Source organism: Gavialis gangeticus, unplaced genomic scaffold (genome assembly GCF_001723915.1).
Source record: "Gavialis gangeticus isolate Ggan-Ray unplaced genomic scaffold, GavGan_comp1, whole genome shotgun sequence".
NCBI classification, from domain to species: Eukaryota; Metazoa; Chordata; order Crocodylia; family Gavialidae; genus Gavialis; species Gavialis gangeticus.
In genome coordinates, this window is record NW_017729032.1 from 59,408,291 (window position 1) to 59,428,901 (window position 20,611).

The following is a 20,611-nucleotide window of genomic DNA, read 5'->3' on the forward strand; positions in this document are numbered from 1 at the left end:
CATGCCCCACCCCCCACCATACCCACACACTCGACACTGATCCACATACCCCACACCTCAACCACACACCGCACCGTACCCACACACACCTCAACTGCACACACGCACACCCGCACTATATCCACACACACCTCTCCCACCTCAACCACATACACCCCACACACATCCACACATATACTCACCTCCCCACCACATATACAGCTACACCTCCCCGTACATGCACCCACACCCCCTGACACACTCCCCGCCAGCATACCCACACACACATCCAACAGTCCCAAACACCACACACACATCCATACATACACACCACACCCACACACACACCGCCCTCACTGTACCTACACACACATGCCTAATGGTCCCATGTACCCCATGCCTCAACCACACACACTCCACGCATCTGACACATATACCCAGACCCCTCCCACACCCACACCATACCCACACCCCACACACACCCACACAATAATTATAAGATAAGAACCCACAGATAAGAAACACTTGTCTTTGTTTTAATTTAAAGGATATTTCCCCATTTAATAAAAGGCAATTGAAAAAATAAATGAGGATGTTTCTTTCAAATGGAAAGCAGTTGCCTAATATATTACTTTACTTCTAAACAAAAAAAGAAAAGTATAATAAACTATTGTGCCAGAAATTGATGGTAGTATTCCAGTTAACATTTTACACGCATCAAAATAAAAAACTTTATAGTTATGCTTCCCAGAAAATCCATAACTGTGTCATAATATTTTGTATTGTTCTATGGGTTTTTTTTTTACTTCATAGCCTTAAGTATAGCACAGTGCCCATATCACAGTAGTTAGTTTATAGACTTCTTTATTTGTAAAATCTCTACCAATTTGTTGTATTGCAATAGTATTTTTCCTGTTTTGATTTGGAGTTTTTTAATTGGAGTTATTAAACAGGAAACAGGTACAGTTGTGCAGGCAGTTAAAATATTTGAGTGTACTGTGATTGAAACACATACTTACACTGAGCAGTGGGAGCTCCAGACGGCTTCAGAATGCCCTGTACATCTGGTATTTTTTTCTCTAAGCCCTGATAATGTGAGATTTAAATTGTTTGTGCATCTTCAGGATATCATGTACAAAGTCACCCCCACCCCGTAATATATTAAATTGAATATTGTAATAGTGAAATAATGAACATAAATTAAAGATAATTGGAAAGAACTGGTAAAATGGCTAGCCGTGATGGGTCAGAAAAGGTCAAAAAAATTTTGATTTTTGTGTTCATTACCTTTCTTTAAAATGTCTTATACCTTTGTGTAGAATATAGTGAAGATTATATATGTCAGAGTAACAGATCTCTTTAACATTAATAAACATTTGTAGCATGGATTACAACCAGTAGGGTTTATATTAGAATTATATTTATTTATATAACACCATAATTATTCATCCTTAGGCCCTCTCAACACCATACAGGTATCATGCAATTAATTGGTTAATTGTGCAATTATCTTGAGACCAGCTACACATACAAAGTAGTTATCACGCCATAAAAGCTCCAACCAATTATAAAGTTAGACCTCAAAAATGTGTGCTAACTTTATAGCTGGTAGCTATCAAGCTTTAATTAGCACATATAGCAGGGTCTTCCCTGGGACTTGGAGTCCTGCCTGGCCAGGGTTGGGAATCGCACAACTGCTCAGTCTCAGCAGGGGGCTCAGTCTCAGCAGCTGCTGACTCTGGGTCCTGGCAGCACAGGGACCCAGACAGCAGCAGCTACGGACACTTGGTGCTGGGATTCAGCAGGGTCCCAACAGCCTTGGGGCATGGCTGCCTCAGGACTGCATGAAAACCTGGGGCTGCAGGATCGCAGCTGCTGTGATCTCCCAGCTTTGGGGGTGCATGAAACCCACAGGGCTTGGAGATTGCAGAAGCCATGATTCCTTAGCCCTGGGCATACATAGGGCACCCCCATGGCTGGGATCCCCTCAACCTAGGGGGCTCCCAGCTGCATGAGCTTGTATCTTGCTCATGCAGGGGGAGCCTGGTGTTTAATACACATTCCACAATCGCACCTCTGGCCATGCATGTGTGGAATGGCAGGAGGTGCAACTGTGTGGACCCTGCGTTACATTCCATTTCTCCTTTACCTGCACATGTAGAGGGGTCCTTATAGTATTCAGCATTTTACCATAAGTAAAATATGCTAAACTTAAAACAAGCAATCCTTTTTCTGTATAATTTAAGGATATGAATATCTGCAGAGCAGTAAAAAAAAATACACCTAGAACTTATCACCAGGTTGAAATTTGGTGGAAGAGGCAATGTTTCATTAAAAAAAAATAGGCAGGACTGGCCAATGGTGATTTGTGTCTTGTTTCATTACTATCATATCTGAATGTCTTACGTTAATTAATGTATACCCCGCAAAAGGCAGGGAAATACTGTTATCCCTATTTGACTGATGAGGAACCATGGCATGTAGAGATTTACCAAAAGAAAATCTGTGGTAGATTGGGAAGTAAAACCCAAATTTCCTGTCAGGCAAGCATCCTAATTAGTGAACCATTCTTCTCTCATTTATATATATAATATAAAAAGAATTCAAAATTTTGACAAGTGTTGTGTTGTTTTTTTTTTTACTAGAACCAGCTTTCTACTTTGGAGATGATGAATACTATGTAGATGAAAGTGCTGGCTTTGTTGAGGTGCACGTCTGGAGAACAGGAACAGATCTCTCTAAATCTGCTACTGTTACAGTGAGGTCTCGCAAATCTGAACCAGTAACTGCAGAGGGTGAGTAATTGTTGTGCTCCTGCTTCAGTTTTTGTTCATCTCTCTTAACATGGAGCATTGATTAATTTGGATGGGTTAATGCCCACAATTCTTTCAAGTATAGCCCTTGTAATGGCCCACAGGGCTACCAGGCTAAGTGCTGCACACTTGTATTTGCAATGAGCTTTCATACGAGATAATCCTCAGTCATCTGGAGAAATGTATGGGTGGAGTGTTCAGCAGAATAAGGAAAAACCTGTGCTCACAGTGAGATGACTCCTAGTAAGTTGGGTGTAAAATGGACAGGATAAGGAACCATGAAAAGGCCTGGCTAGGTGTTGCATGCAATCTAAAAAATGAAAGCCATGGGTTGTATCCTGGGAGGTGTTGATTACCCTCAACTCCCATTAGTTTCAGTTGAGTGAATGAAGCTGCTTAGTACTAAATACAATGTAACTGACATGCAAGGATACTCTTCTGTTTTAGATCTACCAATTATTCTGATCACTGAACACGTCTACACGTGCCCAGGACTGTGCAGTACCCCCTGGTACTATGCAGTCTCAGTGATGCACAGTTATTTTTAGATGGTACATTGCTGTAGCTGTAAGGTTACGGCAGTGTAGTATCAGCATCATGGTTTGTGCCTGCCAACGCTATATCGCTGTAGCAACGAGCTATGTTGCTCTAGCTTATCGCTACAGCAATGTAGCATCTCATGTAGATGCACGCATTAAGTCAAAATAATGGTTTATTTGAGAGCATTAAAACGCAGCACTTAGAAAGAAATGGTAACAAAGCCAATTATCAGGTCCAGCACTGACAGATATGGGTCCAAAAATTCATATGCTGTCTCTCATAGTCTGTTGCTCATTGTCTTGCAGTGAATTCTAGGGCTAGGGTTCTGGCTGGCTTATCCGTCTGCATCACCTACTCACCTCAATTTGCCCTGTTTGCTGTTGAGTGTCAAGTAGCATGAGCAGCAGCTTCAGTTGTGGCTCAGTGCAGCTTTCTTAGAACCTATGGCTGCATGTTCATGTTCTAAATCAGTATCTGGAGGAAGAGGCTTCCAAGGCTTTCTTTGGATGTAAAGAAGTTATAAAAAGTACACATTTTCCTAGGTTCTTGCATTGTGCATAAACAGGCATTCGTGTTAGCAGCTGAAATAATTTTAAAATAGACCAAGTTATCTAAATGTTAATATTATGTTAGGTAGGTATGGAATTCAAGTGTTTAACATCAGTACATCTTTCCACATTCTTGTGCTTTTGCATAGAAAATGAGATTAGTAAGATATTAAAAAGAATGTCTGTTTATTTCAATTCTTATCTTATTTTACATGGTCTGCCAAGTTTACCTCATCCGAAGTACTGAAAGTCAAATTGCCTCAGTAGCTACTTAACTGAGAGAAATGTATGAATTGGACATTTAGGTCCTAAGAAATTATTCAGAATTATTGAAATGGATTCAGTGCCAATACCCTAAAAACACATTATGTGTCAAAATCAGTAGAGGCCTCCATTTAGAACTACAGCAATTCCTAAGCAGTCATACTCAGGCACTGTATGTGCAGAAGCAAGTCAGAGTATGTGCTTCAGCATCAAAATCTACTAAGTACTAAAGTGATTCTTACTAACCAAGCTCTGCTTAAGTCCTAGGAGAGGGTATGCCCTTATATAGATAAAACTACGACCAGCTCTCATCAACAGCCCTGCATTTGATTCATAACCTATGGTGGTGTCAGTGTCCATCTTGCTCATTGGACTAGGGCTTAGAGCAGGCATGCAGAAAATGAGAACCTTGGTATCTAGGTCCCTGAAGGGATTTCCACTCAGATCTTACACCTGAGGATGCCATGGGGACCAAGCTATAGAAAAGACTTAGGTGGGGGCACTCCCCTCCTCTACACTCTTGAAGGTGACCCACAGGCCAGACAAAAATGCAAGAATCATGAGGCCAAAAGGAGAACAAGCTAAAAGGAGCTGGTCTTTGTTACTTGGTGATTGAAGCACTCCTTTGGGAATAAAATGGGTAGAGAGTGCTGTAGGAAGCAGGAATCAGAACCCACAAATTCCCTCTCCCAATGACTAAACTATGTAGGAGGCTTCCTGCGCTAATTATGCATTTGTCATTGCAGAGTTGTCTCCTGAAACATGCTTGGCAGCAGAGACTCCACACCACATCCTCAGTAGATCTTTAAATGCTAGATTATAAAGGCAGGCTTCCTCTTGCTTATTCCCAGCACTGTTTATAAACTATGCCTAGAACCCATACCTCCCATGTTCTAGGCAAATGCTTTAATTACTAAGCTATTGAAAAAAGTCAACATCACCAGTGCCATCATCTTGAATCACCTATCTCTGGTAACTGAGTACATAGAAATCTCAAAGGTGTAATCAGGTGTGAACTGCGAGTAAATATAAGTGTGTGATGGGTAGATTTAACAGGAGTGAGAGTTCAGACACATTCCTGTGCTTCAGTGCTTTCTGTGGGCTACCTCTAAATACCTCTGGGCTTTTTGAATTACCTTTTAAGAGATATATTCCACTACCCCTTCTCTATGGAAAGCACCTAGATGCATCAAAAAGCTAGTTTTCTCTGCAGCTTCCTGAACTTCATGGGGATCCTAAAAGCCTGAGTCATTTTACTCTACCTCCCTGGTCACTTGCTCAAAAGTTAAATTGCTTAAATTTTGATGCCTACTTAGAGCATTTGAATCCTGTCCTGGATGCATTTTAGTTCCAGAAAAAAATATAATGGCAGAATCTGTGTATCAAGGGAGGAAGAATCATTAGAGAACCTGTTAAGTAGAATGTGGGGGGTTATTTTTAACAATATGCCTATGAACTTCAATCTAGTCAGTGAAGAGTTTATTGAAATAATACAACAGGCTGCATACCAGAGCTGACTTAAAAGCAAAGTGTCTGCTTTATGGCAAATGTTGATACTAATGAAGATCCATTTGGTTTGCCATAAGTTAAATCGAAACCAAATGTTTTCAAAATTTCCAACGAACTGGAAGCGCCTTGAATCTTGCAGCTGCACTCTGAAATTCCCATTCCCTTCACTGTCACCATAGAAAATTTGTAATCAGTTCTGCTATGTAATGGTCTTCCCAAAAAGTCACATAAAGGATTGCTCTACACCTAAGTTGCAGATATAATTTTTATGTCCTTGTGTCCTCATGTAATTCAGCATCCTGTCTCCTGGGCTTCCTTCGAGTTGTTTTTTTTATTCCTAAGCAAACTCAAATCAGCCTGTCTTTGCAACTGAAGTGTGCCAGGCCCCACTTGACATTATCTGGGCCTAATGTGATTCTTCTTACTTCCTCTTGGACTTTTAATCTCCATTAGCCATGGAAGTCTAAAGTCTGTTTGCTTTCCGCTCCTCCCTACACTGGGTTTTCATTCTTACTGTGTTTCCTTTGAACACCATTAATTCCTTTCAATCAGTCCCTTGACCTCTTTGCTTTCCTCTTTTATACTAATCACATAATCTGTAGCATTGTCCTTTAGAATTACAGACATAATATTAGCTTTCTTTCCCAAAGAATCTTCCTCTCTTTCATGGAGTCTCTTCCAAAACAGTTTTTGGTCCCAAGCTCTAATTCCTCTTAGTTACAGATTCTATTTACTTAAATGTCATTAATCCTGAATTACAAGAGGATGAAAAAGAAGACCACAATCAAGCCTGGTATAGTTCTTACCAGTAAATAAAAATGGTCTAGCACCAAGCTACTTTATTTCCATTACAACAAAAAAGTAGTTTTAAATTTATGAACAGTAAAAAAATAAAACATTTATTGACAGAAATATTTACATTGTTATGAGTTATTAAAATCAGTCTCCCAGCTATGTATCTATTATTTATATCTATATCTTTAATAAGATTCAGTGAAAGTCAATTGATTCAGTTTCTGTTTCTGTTTGTAGCTGGGGTAGATTATGTAGGTATCAGCCGTAATTTGGATTTTGCACCCGGAGTTAACATGCAGACTTTTCGTGTGGTCATTCTGGATGACCTTGGACAGCCAGTGTTAGAGGGAGTTGAGAAGTTTGAGCTTGTGCTAAGAATGCCCATGAGTGCCACCCTTGGAGAACCAAGCAAAGCCACTGTCTTCATCAATGACTCAGTCTCTGATTGTAAGTACATATTAGCTTAATGCAAATAAAAACTGTTTATATGATAAAGTTTATCCCAATAGACGTAGTATCCAGGAATGGCATTGTAAAACATGACCTTACTGAAGTTGTGATCTTTTGAATAAGATGTAAAACAGTAGCCTTGACCTCTTATGGTCATTATGAAATTCCCTGGTGTTTATCAGCCTAACCACACTTTAAGGTAGGTGTAATATTTCTCACTCATTGCCCCAAAACCATAGGAAAAATGCACCCAAGATCTGACCATATTTACACATTTTTTTACACCAATGTAATTATATATACTCCAGTGAAAATTCCTCATGTATTGCCATGTGAGATCTGGATCAGGACCATAACTTTCAGAATCTCACATGGCAATCAGAATCAAGACCATAACTTGCAGTTCATTCAAGGAATTCAGATGCAATCCATAAGTCAATAGGAATTTTGCTACGTAAATCAGTAAGGCCAAAATTTCACCCTTTCTGTTATGGAAAATGTACTGTACTATATAGATCAATTGCTACCTACTAAGGAGTCCATCGTACACCTTTATATAATGTGTCACATAACACAAACTTGTAGAGATGGCAATTGACATTTTTCTATATATTTATATTTATCTCTGTTTATCTAACCAGTGCCTAAGATGCAGTTTAAAGAACCTGTATACACAGGCAATGAAAATGATAGAGAGATTTCTGCCATGATATACAGGAGTGGGGATATCCGTTACACATCTACAGTGCGATGTTACACTCGGCAGGGATCAGCCCAGGTAATGATGGACTTTGAAGAACGTCCTAACACTGACAGTTCCACCATCACCTTCCTCCCTGGTAAGCTCTGGTTCTTATTTCAAAGCTTTTATTGTATCAGAATCTGTCTGATTTGTTGGGTTATATGAGTTTTGCTTAAAGAAAACACCAGAGTAATCTGAAGAATAGAGTTCTTTCCACAAAAAGGCAGTGTGTGTGCACATATGTTCCTCTGGCCATCCTATCTCCATCCTAAATTAGTGTGATAATCTGTTGGGAAGAAAAACTCATCCCTTTGGAAAGTCCAGGCTGAACAGATGAGTCCTTTTTAATGGTTTGCAGCCTGGAGCAGATTCAAAGCAATTCAGCAGGTGATGGTGCAGAACAGTCACCGTGAGGAAACCCCCACTAACTTTGCTTCCCTCATAGACAGACTAGTGGTAATGCAAGTGATTCCCAGTGGAATGGATGAAGGACCCAACTTAATTATTGCCTGTAAGCTTTCTTTTCCTGCTTTCTGCTAATTTCTCATTTACCAGTCACCACTTTCTAAACCAACCTTGTACTGCCAGTTGCATAGAAAGATGAACTTATTAAAGGAACACAAGAAAGTATTGTGGCCCAGCAGTATATTTTTGTTTTCTTATTCGATGTGCTCAAACTTTTTCCTTCTGTATTTTTGTAAACATGATTTTTACAACAGTATGTAGCTCCTAGGATCCATTTAAGGTAAGTTAATTATATAAATGGGATAACTTTGCATTTTGTTTTGCTTCTGTGATATCTCTTCTAAAGAGTGGGTTGTTAAATCTACTTCACTTAGGAATTAATTTCACTCTTAATTCTTCTCAGTGTGGCCTCTCCATGCTGCTTAGTTTATAACCTACACCGTTTTGCAATTGCCTATGTACAGTAGTGTAACAGAGGGTCTAATCTGTTAGGACTAATGCACAAGACTTTTGAAAGAACAGAAATTAGCAGGTGATTAGGGGTATTCTTTTGCAGTAGCCTTGGTCTGAGACAGACAGCAAAGGTGCCAGTTGGGATCATATTTTAGTTCCTTAGGATTTTTGCCACCAACCTCAAGTCCTGTCTCAGGTGCTGGCATTCCAGTTGAATTCTCTGCAGTGCTCATGATGTAGAACTGAACAGAACAGATATTGTGAAGAGCATATTGCAAGGTCATGTAAGTGCAGGCTTTATTCAAAGTAATTATGATCGCATTTATGTCCAGTATAAGATAAAAAGGAATTCCAGCAAAGCTCTTTGGTAGATTTAACTTCATTTTGTGGATTTTTTTAACCTGATTTATCATTCATGAAGGAAATAAGGATTTCAAAAAATGAATCCAGCTAAACACTCTGGATGTTGCCAAGAGTCCTAAATATTTTCGGATATCCTTTATTGGACCAATTGCATAGTTGAGAGAGCTGTTGGGCCCATGCTCAGGTTTGAATGGTCCCCTGGGTGTTGCCAAAATTTACCTGACAAAATCCAAATCCCACATTATGAAAAATAGGGACCAGTGCAACCACCAGATTCTCATGAAAGGAAGATATTTGTGCTCTTGTTTAAGACTACATCCCACCATTCTTTCTGTGGTCATGTTCTGGCAGGATCCATACTGACAGAATTCACTGTCCACCTTGCATGCATAATTTTAAACCTGGGCCAAAACACAGTAAAGTGATGCTGTTACATTTGTTTCCTGTGCTGTTTTCCACATCAGATCACACAGATTGTAGCATTAGGAACTAGAATTTTAGTCATTCCTTTTTCCCTGATATCCTAGATAGCCTTGGGCAAATTACTTAGGCAGATGTGCTTGGAGGTTGGTGGACATTTTAATTAAAGCAGTTCCTTGGCAGCTGCTCTAATTAAATACATGCGACAGTGAGGCATTTTAAAGTGACTGTCGGATGCTTTATCTAAACCTCATTTGACAAGATTTAGTTAAAGAGCCCCGTGGCCATTTTAAAATGCATGGGGGCTTAATACATGTAATGCTGCAGTGACGCTGGAATGTTCTAATTAGAATGAAGAATCTAATTAGAATGCCAATGAGTACACGTATAGGCAGATAAAGTTTCAGTGTGTCCAGTAACTGCAGGCACATTAATTTGTGGCTGTTCAACTTAAGACACTGGAGACATCTGTAGTTGGAATCAGTAAGAGCTATGAAAGAAATAAAATTATGGCTGTGGGCTACCATAATTAGAGGTGCCAAAATTAGAGGTTATTCTTGAAACCTTCCTGTTTCTCTCTCTGCACCTGACATAAATAACACTTTTCTACCTCTCAAAGACACTGTCATGTACTGTACAATACTACTGTGAAACTGCTGTTAAGCTCTACCTAATATTAATGTGTGCTTAATGATTTCAGGTGAGACTGAGAAACCTTGCACCCTTGTCCTTATGGATGATACTGTCCATGAAGAAGAGGAGGAGCTGCGTCTGGTTCTTGGCACACCACAAAGTGATTCTTCTTTTGGTGCCTCTATTGGTGAACAAAATGAAACCTTAATAAAGATCAGAGATCACGCAGACAGTGAGGCATTATTTTTTTGACACAAAACATACCATATCAACTTTGGCTTTTGGGCACCTTATTAAATACCTTTTTCTACAATTACAGAGGCTATTATTAAATTTGGAGAGACCAAATTTAGTGTAAGTGAACCAAAAGATGCAGGAGAACTGGCAGTGGTAAAAATTCCAGTGCTTCGTTTGGGTGATACATCAAAGGTATCCATTGTGAGAGTTCACACAAAGGATGGCTCTGCTACATCAGGAGAAGACTACCACCCTGTGTCAGAAGGTATGAAGGAGTTCTTGGCTTTTGCTCCGATCAGTATCACATCCACTTAATTGTTTCCTTTGTGATTGTTGTGCAAAATATGAAAGGAAAAAAGACTTAGTGAGCAAAGTTACTTTGCAGATACATTTGTTAGAACCTCTTGCTTTCAGGACTTAATGGCCACATCCAGACAAGCACAGCCATGCAGTATGTGGTCCTGCAGATGTACTGCATGTTCTGTTCTCCACCCTGCAAGGGAGCAATGCAGCAGGGAGGGGTTTGACCCCTGGATATCCAGGGGTCAAGAAACCTGCAGGAAAAAAAAGCAGAGCAGTGCACATAGGAATAGCATGTGCTGCTCAAAACTGGAACCTGGCTGGTCGGAGCCACGCTACACCTGCCAGCCGGGCTCCACATGGCAGCTTTGCTAGTGCTGCAGCCCTGAGAGGCCCCCAAGGACCCAAGGTAAGGCTGCTAGGGCCAGCACAGTACTGGTCTCGGCCTCCCCTACCCAACGCAGAATAACTTGCCGCGTGCCAAAGGGCACGTGGCACAGGTACATGGCAAGCTGTACAGCTGCTAGTTGTCCCTGGGAAACCAATCATCCACACGTGTGGACACAGCCAATAGGTCACAAAAATCCTGAGAACTTACCTGAAATAAACATATAAAAATAATATAAATCTGAATGCTTTGCATATAAACATTGAAGTAAAAGAAAAAAATAATGATGTTTTTTGTAGGTCTCCATCGATCTTATCTGACTCTGTTAACGTTATTTGGGGTTAAGTATTACTAGTCATTTCAGGCTTCCTCAGTCTGGACATTCTGTGCCCACTTTGTCAGGATATTGTCTGTGATGCCATATCCCTAGTGAACTTGTTATTCCAAGAAAGAGACCACAGACTTTGATTCTTAGTAACAAAAGCATAGCCATGTTTATTGTTCATAAATGGGCCTACATACTAGTATCCGTGACCCACTGACACATAGTGCTACCTGAATCATTTGTAGGCATGTTACAAACAAAAATAACCCTTAAGCCCCGTACAAGGTACTAAGTGTTCCCAGGCCCCTTTTACACACCAATCAAAACAGCTTCATGTTTACAGGATACACATCTTTGTTCTCACCAATTATTAAAACATATTTAGGTAGTATCATCCTACTTCTCACCAGCTAGTGCAGCCTTCCCGTCAGGTGTGGCCAGGTCACTCCAATCTTTGTTTTGGTGTTCTGTACTGGTCTTATCAGTTCTCTCTCTATCTATTGGCCTTGAAGCTCCTCTAAAGCTAATGAGATACATTTCCCAGCATTTCTGTGCAAGCCATGTATGGTATACCTACTTCTGTAGTGACTGGGCCCTACTTTGGTTCATGCTCTTAGTAGGACCTCTGTATTTTTTTTACATGCACAATGGTTGTATTAATCCAAACTCTAGCAAGGCTACATTTTTTCATTATGGTTACTGATATTTTAAACAGATGAATATCTGCATTATCCTGCTTTCAGTCTCTGGACAGCAATTTTCTTGCAGCAGCTTTTCAGCCCAGGGTACTTTGTTCTTCCAGAGGCTTGAAAGCAAGAAGAGGTTGTATCAAAAGTATTTTTGTACTAGAGCCTCCAGAATGAGAGCAGACCACACAGTCAGCCATTTTGACCAAAAAATTGTCCTATAATTAACAAGGCAAATTACCACAGGTGGTAGACAATTGGATTATGTACTAGATGTATGATCATTGTTTAGAAGCAGTCTAAGTTTGTACTGTGGTCAAATGTTCTATATGACTTGTGACAAAAGAAATACCTGCTACCTGATTAGTTAAAGGAAGCTCTTATATCTATGACTACTTATTGCTTATTCCAGATGGATATCTTGGACACTCAAATTAATGGTTGATGGTCTGTTTATGGAAACCTTAGAAAAATCAGTCAGTGAAATGCAGTGAGCCTCAATCCTCATTAAGACATAGTGCTAACCAACCTGCAGTGGTAGCTACTATAAACATGGTAACCTGGCCACTGACAACTGTTAAAAAGAAAGTATGATTGGATCTAATGCGCAATCCCAACAACCATGCTTCCAGCTATGCCACATGTGCCTGGCAGAAGGCGCCACTGTGGAATCAAGCATGAGATCCAATCATGCCATGTTGCCAGTGCAGGGGGAGCCTGAGATCATAGTCTCGGGTTCTCCCTGCACCAGCAGTCCTTGCTTGCATAGCTAAGCGCCCCATGTGTTGAACTTCTATAGCTGGGAGCTCTGTCAGCTGATCAGGACTACTAGCCAGGAGAGCTTTTTGTGCTTCCCAGGCTGGGAGCCATGAACAGCTGACCTGAGCTCCCAGCCTCAAGAGCACGCAGGAGTGTGCCCCCGAAGCTGAGAGTACTGGCAACACATTCAATTAAATGTGTGATATTTTGTATAACAACTTTGTTGCTTTTCCCTATTTTTATCACACCATTAATTGATTGAACATGTGGCCAGGTCACTACTTAAGCTGTGATTAACCAGTTAATTACATCTTAAGTATAATGTCTCAGAGGCTTACATTAAGTGTATTCAAGAAAGAAACATTTCCCAAGTAAGGGGGGAAATCACAAGCCTCCAGAAAAGCTCTATACTTTTCTTTTCAAGCAACTAAACTATCAGAATGACAAAAACAAAATGGGCATTTGTACAAGAGAACTTTCTCCTTTTGAGTATAACTTCTGCAGGCAGTCTTGTGAAATGGCTGTTAGCAGTCGCAGCACGGCTCAAGCAGCAAGCTTCACGTTTATATTCCTTCATAGGCAGCATGTCCATCAGTATCCTGAGAAACAGACTGTTCCTAATTTACCTCCTATTTGAAAGTACATGCAATCCACAAATTGAACCTAGTACAGAGAATTACTCACCACCAGTCAAAGCTGCAACTACAATTATGCCACCAGTCAGCCATTTCTACCTTATGGTCTTTTGTTGTCATTTTTTCTTTGCTGCTGGGATTGTTGGTGCCTTTCACTGGATCAGCCCAATTTCTTCTGAGGGCATGGAACCACTCATGAATTACAGTACAAATTAGGCATGATTCCCAAATCACATAATTTCAGCCATTCTCTCTGTGCCATGTCTGAACAAAAGGACAGGCATGTCCAGTCAGGTTCAGACCAGTGATCTGTCAAGTCTGTTGTAAAGCCTGACAGAAGCCAGTACCACTTTTATCAGAAGATTAAATAACCCAGTCTAGAGAATTAAAGATGTTAACATGACAGTTTCACTGTACAATAATAAACAGTTTAAAGGAGTTTGGATCACAAATTCACAGTGCAGAGACCATGGCAACAACCACTGTTTAATATTGTTTCAACCTTTTATAAAAGATGCAGGAAAAAAAAAGAAAACAGATAAGGCACTGAAACTGTGAAGTATTAAACCATTTATTTTAACAAAATCCCTCATTCCCTTTCCTTTATTCCTGATCTAGACTTTTTTTATAGAAAGAAACCCTGTTTGACATTGCTTACCTGACATAAAAGATGGTACTTACTGGACTTACAGGAGAAAGAAGAAAACATTAGTTGATATAGGTTGTAGCTGTTGTTACTGCTCTTGTTAAAGTTTCTTTCTAGTCTCTTGAAGACAAAAGAAGATACAAACACAACTACTAGGAAGAAAAAAACAACAGAGATAGAAAATGCAGCTCCAGTGTCTGGTGTTGACTCCTACTTGCAGTATCACATTCTGTGTATATAGGGTTACCAGGCATTTTGAACCCTGGCATATTTGTACAGCAGTGGGCTATTTAATACATTGTTTTTATCTGCTTTTTTGGTCATAGGCTCATAGCTAATAAAATAGTCTTGGCCAGCCAAGACAAGCTTTTATCTAGTTTTATCTTAAACAAAAAGCAAAAGGGGTGAGAGATAAGAATGAAAAGACGAATGTTTTGGAAGAAAATGGGCATTTAAGAAAGGCGGTAATGGCCGGATGCAAATCTCACATCTCAAGTTGTATCGGGATCTAGCTAATGCTGAACTCATCTGGGTGCCTCTTCCTGGGGACCTAACTAGATTTATTCACTTTATTCCATTTGAAATATTATGACCTCAGAGTTGTTGCAGGCAAGATATTAAAATCTCATACCAGCTGCCATATTAGGCATATTGGAAACTATTTAAAATGGAGACAAGACTCCCTCAGCATCACACTTAGTGGCATTGAGGGTATGAGCCTTATTTGAGGAAGATTTCCAAAGTATATCCCCATTCCTCTGTGGAGTCACCCAGTGTCAGGAAGGAGGTTTTAAGGTTGATTTCCAAACACATCCTTGAAGTATGAATTTCTTGCTGTAGTATTTTACTGCAAAAATAATTAAACCACTTCTTACGCTCTCCTTTCCTGCTTTAGTGATTCACCACTCACTAACTCCCCTAAGAATGAAAAGATGCGTGTTTTGGAAGAAAACACGCAGCCCAATTTCTGAGGAGAGAAGTTGGGCAGCCAAATGAGAAATGTCTTGTCTATACATTTCCTCTCCGTAAATGGCTCTCTTCAAATTTAGTCCAATCTGGAAGCCCAGCATTTGACTCCAGTGCAGTTTGCAGAGAATTATTTGCAAAGCTCTTGTCTTAGTGCTCAAAATTAGATGCCAGAATATTTCTACAGTTTTGGCAGAATTCTTCTTGTGTCTTGACCTGCCATTAGGGCTTAATCCTGGAGTTTCCCATAACAGCGCTGGGCCATCTCCATATTCCACACTTGGGAGGTATTGCCCACTGGTGATGAATGATGAGGGAAGCTGCTTATAGAATTATCAGCTAGGAAATAGTTTCATTCCAGTTGCTGAGAAATCTCTGCCTCCTACACGTACCAGCTTCATTCATCACTCCTCAAAACCACAGGATTTGTTAGTGTCAGTTGGTATTGACCCTATATTATCTTACGCTTGCTTCCCACTTCATATTGTCAACCAGCAGAGGGTGCATGGGAGCATGACTTCAGAAGGAAACCCACTACCAAAGAGGAACAGATAATGCTGGGTTTTTGCCTAAAAGCCTTTGAGGAAGATCTGGATTCCACCACAGATTTCAGAGCACTTGCAGGGTTAGAGAGTGAGTCTGTTCTGCTGTAGGAGTAAATGTCACATCCCTGACTGGATTGTCCCAAAGAAACTAAAACAAAGTAAAATTCCTGGTCCTTATATGCAACATATACTATTCCACAGAGAATGATTTCATAGGGCACTGGTTCCGGAACTGTGGCACATGTGATCCTTATTCTGCAACAGGCTACTCCCTTCTCAATTAAAATTGTGATGATGAGGATGGTTCTTGAGAAATGTTGAGAGCTGACAGTTGTACTTTAGCCCCAAAATTTTGGAAACCACTGCCATAGGTAGGTGTACATCGTGGAAGGCAGTGCTGTCTAAAATGCCCTGTGCTAGCTGCATGCACACTAGCTCCTGGACTGTCATAAGCAGTCCTCAATTTGAGAATGATCTCTACCACAGCTTATTGATGGGTCTTGAGATGAATCCAATCTGTGAACCACAGATCCATCTGCAGAAGTTACAGTTCTTTCCACAGGAGACAATAAGCCTTAGGCAGGAATTTTTCTCCTTTTCCTTACTTCCTTTCTTTGCTCGCTCTCCTCTGTTCTGATGGCAAGACACTGTACCTCGAAGTAGACAGCTGCTTGGTTGAGTTTGCAGCACCATTGGAGTCAGTTAGCAGCCAGGTCCTCCCAGGTCTTGATGTTGGCATCTGTTTTTGTGATTGTATGCCTTCAGCGTGTCCTTGTAACATTGCCTCTGGCTGCCACAAGATCTCAGGTTGTAATTAAGCTGGGAGTACAGGGTTTGTTTTGGGAGTTGAGAATCCAGGCATCCACGCACAATGTCTGGTCCAGCAAAGTTGGTGTTTGAGGATCACTGACTCAATACTAGTAACATTGGCTTCAGCAAGGATTTTGGCATTTGTGTGGTGGTCGTCCCATTTGATGTGGAAGATTTTCTGGGGGCATCATTGGTGATACCTCTCCAGGCCCTCAAGAGGATGACAGTAGATCACCCATGATTCACATTTGGTATTCAATATGAATTCCAGAAAGGTGATCATCCTTAATGACAGTGGTCAAAAAAATGGAGGAAAGAATTGAGGCGATGATATAACTTTGACCCTTAGATTGGATGACAAATGGATCTGTCTCCAATCCAGCAGGAAGAAAGGTCACAGTCATCTGGTCATGGAGAAGCCTCAAGACCTTGGTGTATTTTTCAGGGCATGCAGATCTGGCCAGTTCTTTCTACAAGGCTTCATGATTGATGAAGTCAAAGGCCTTAGTTAGATCAGCAAAGGCTGTATACAGGTCCTGATGTTCACAACACTTTTCTTGGACCTGGCTGGTAACAAAGATCATGTCAGTTGCCCTTTGGGATGGTCTGAAACCACACTGAGATTCTGGCAGGACTTCCTCAGCTACAGGTGAAAGATGGTTCAGAAGGATGTGGGCAAGGCTTTTCCCTGCTGTGGAAAGGAGGGCAATACCTCAGTAGTTCCTACACACAGACTTAGCTCCTTTCTTGAAGATAGTCATGATGTTAATATTCCTCAAGTCCCCAGGGATATCCTCCTTGTTCCAAATTCAAAGAATAAATTTGTGGAAATCTCAGTACCAGTTCCTCTTCACCAGCCTTGAAGATTTTATCAGGTATGCCATACCGCCCAATAGCCTTGTTGTTCTTGCTTTCCTTGATGGCACGCCAGATTTATTCTAGTATGGGAGAGTTGGCAAGGGATCCCCTTTCAGAGTGCTAGGAGACAGATTCAGTGGTGGCATCCGTCATGGTTGACTCACAGTTCAGGAGAGCCTTAAAGTGCTCTTTCCATCTAGCTTGGATAGATTCATTCAGCCATCCGGTGTTTACACGAAAGTAGAATTGTGGATGGCTTTCATTGCTTGGAAAACCTATGTATATCATGTTTGTTAGCATAGAACTGAATCTTCGTGGCTTTATCTTGCCACCACTGATTTTGGATTTCCTGGATCCTCCTTTGAGCTTTGATTTTGAGGAGCTGATGTCATTTTATCAGCAGAATGAGCCCTTCTTTTCCAGTTTAGGAGGTCTTGCATCTCAACATCTCTCTCAGTGAACCAGTCTTGGTGTCAATGGGTGGTATAGCCATATGACTCAGGCCATATGGACAGCAGTTTTAAGTGCCTTCCAGAGTTCCTCAGTGTTGTCTTCAATTGTGGGCAGAGCAGAGAGCTTTTCATGAAGACAGTGTTGGAGGTCCTTGCAGACCTTTGGATCTTAAAGAGCTTTGATCTTGAATGTCCTTTACAGTGCTTTTGGCTGTTTCTGGTGTCTTGGAGCAGGCCAGATGTTCATAATGGACCTGATAAGGTGATGATCTGTCCAGCAGCCATTGGTTCCTTACATGGCTTGTGTGATATGGACATCCATTTGATCACAAGCTCTAACAATGATATAGTTGAGAAGGTACTCATACTTAGAGCAAGATAGTTTGCAGGTAGTCTTGTATTTGTCACTCTGTCTAAAAATGGTGTCTGTAATGTCAAGACCATGCTCCAAGCATTTCCTTAGAAGGAGTTGACTTTCCTTACTCCTTCCTTCCCAGTGGTGCAACTCTAGTGTTCTCCTGGATCAGAAATGGTATAGCTATGCTAGTGCAGAAATGCATGAAGTCTAATAGGCTTGGCTGGCTTCTCAGCAGATCTTATTGACCCCTACACAGTGCCACACATAACACAGCTGCCCTGCATCCAGTCTGGGATCTGGCCCAGGCAAAGCTAGCGTGACATCTCTCAGAAAGGCCCCTGCTGGCCTCACACCATAGAGACATACTTTCTTAGTGTTTAAGGCCAGAGGGGATCATTAGATCATCTAGTCCCACCTCCTGTATATTATAAGCCATTAAACATCACCAGGTTATCCCTGTATGCAGCATGGGAGCTTGTATTATTTGGAAACATCAAGAAATGGTGAATCCATTTCTTCCTTTAGTAGTTTGCCTCATCCTCAGCAAGCCCCATCAGAGTCTAAACTTGAATTGCAGGGGACTAAATAATGCTGCTGTAGGTTAGTACTTGGGTTGACAAGTACTAAACTATGGCGGCTTTTATTAGTTTCGGGTGACCTAATAGGGCTACATGTGTAGACACTGAGACTTTACTGCAGAGTAAGTAGGCAACTCCTCAGTAAATGTCTCATGTAGATGTGCCCAGTATTTTTACCTTGTGAAGATAGTTATACCCTGTAATTAAGCTTATTTTTTAAACTTAATAGACTGAGCTATTAACATTTCTTACTATAAAGATTTTTCTATCTCTTTATTTTATTTTATTTGGTCTTTTCTACACCCTCTCCAATTTTCCCATCCTTTTTTTTAAATTTAGACACCAGAAGCATATAAAATATTTTACTCTTGATCTTACCAGTTCTGTACAAGTACAATCATTTCCCCAATCTTACTCACTACTTCCCTATGTATACCACATCCAAGAATTGCATTGATTCAGCCTGGCCTGAAAACTTGTGTTGAGTTCTTTTTCCAGTATGATCCCTAATTCCTTGTCAGAGTCACTGCTTTCCAATATACAGTCATGCACCCAGTAGATCTTATTCCATAGATGGGTAATTTCGCATTTGGCTATTACAGTGCATTTTGTTTGAATAGTCCCAGCTGACCAAGTAAACCAGTTAAACCTATAGGTTAATTATTCTTTCTCTATTGTTCTGTCCCATTCTGCTTTATATCATTTTCAGATTTTATCAGCAATGATTTTTTATTTCATCCCAGATCACTGAGAAAAATGTTAAATAATGTGAGTATTTACAGAACCCATTAAAACCTCCTGTATATGATAATGATTCACCATATTCAACTACTCTTTTAAAAGCTGACAGACAGCCAGTTCTTAATCCATTTACCATGTACCTATGCAATAGTTAGTAATTTTTATTAGTAATTTTTCTTTGTTATGTTTGAATAACATAAACTAATTTGTGCAGCTTGTGTGAAAATATGTAATTCACAAGGTAAGTATTAAAAGTTATAGTTCTCTGTGATGGCAGAAGAGAGGGACACCTAAGAATGCAGCCTGACTCTCATGAACTGCAGGTTTATTCTTTTTGGTCTTATTGGGCTTTTTTTTTTTAGAAATTGAATTTAAGGAAGGTGAAATACAGCACTTTGTGGACATTGAAATTCTTTTTGATGGAGTTAGAGAAATGAGAGAATCCTTCACTATTCATCTGAAGCCTGATGAGAACATGGTGGCAGAGATACAGGTAACTAATGCAAACCAATACTCATATTAAAATATAATGGACAGGTTTATACACTTGCATATTCAGGGGTGGCATTAGAGCCAATACTGCAAAATCTAAAAGATGTCTTCTAATCTCTTCCAAAATAATTCATTTCCATGGCATCAGAGCTCAAACAGCCACAGGCACCCCGAGAATATATATAAAATAAATATCTGCTATATTTCCTTCCACATGAATTCTTCTTATTAAAAATGTCCTAGGAAATGTTAACTGGCAACAACATGTAACATCTGGGCTGCTAGCTTGTGGAAGTGCTATGCCAACACTTATGTTAAATGTTAGCTCATACTATAAGTTCTCCTATTACTAAACTGGTGGCTTAAAAACCGACAATGGAATAGTCTTGTTACTTAGCAATATATTCTATTGTCATTTAACACTAATATTATTTTTCCTAAAATGATTTTGCCTATTCATGACCTAAATCATGTAAAATCTTTTATTGTATTTAAGCATTTAATCAGCATAACTCTGTAAATAGTAACTTATGCCTAACTCCTGGCATAGCCGTCATTAAAAATTACAGATATCACAGATCCACCAGGCACTTGAAGTGTCAACATATAATAGAGATTACAATTCTTCCAATATGCTTGTGTAGATCATGCATGACATGAAACAGGAAATAGAAGTCCTAATGCTATCAACCATCTCAGAAATGTAAATGTGCCTCTGCCAGTGCCACAGCAAGAAAGTTTGTTGCCTAGGGAAACCCTGCCTTCACCCTGTGCACAGAACTGGGGGCACATGCCCCCCCCATGCTTGTTGAGGGCGCACACAGTGGCAGGGGCTTCTCTCCTCTCCCCCCACCCTTCTTC

At 40.3% G+C, this 20,611-nt stretch overlaps 1 protein-coding gene across 1 annotated transcript in view; it reads left to right on the forward strand.

Annotated features, from left to right (window-relative positions):
• FREM2 (FRAS1 related extracellular matrix protein 2) overlaps window positions 1–20,611 on the forward strand; it is a gene marked incomplete at its 5' end in the record, with an annotated part of 272,198 nt that overhangs the window by 210,597 nt on the left and 40,990 nt on the right. Inside the window, 6 exons of the mRNA XM_019523802.1 lie at window positions 2,625–2,774; window positions 6,686–6,895; window positions 7,540–7,737; window positions 10,042–10,206; window positions 10,294–10,476; window positions 19,621–19,751. Of these exons, the coding sequence (XP_019379347.1) occupies window positions 2,625–2,774; window positions 6,686–6,895; window positions 7,540–7,737; window positions 10,042–10,206; window positions 10,294–10,476; window positions 19,621–19,751 (1,037 nt within the window). The remainder of the gene's footprint in view (window positions 1–2,624; window positions 2,775–6,685; window positions 6,896–7,539; window positions 7,738–10,041; window positions 10,207–10,293; window positions 10,477–19,620; window positions 19,752–20,611) is intronic.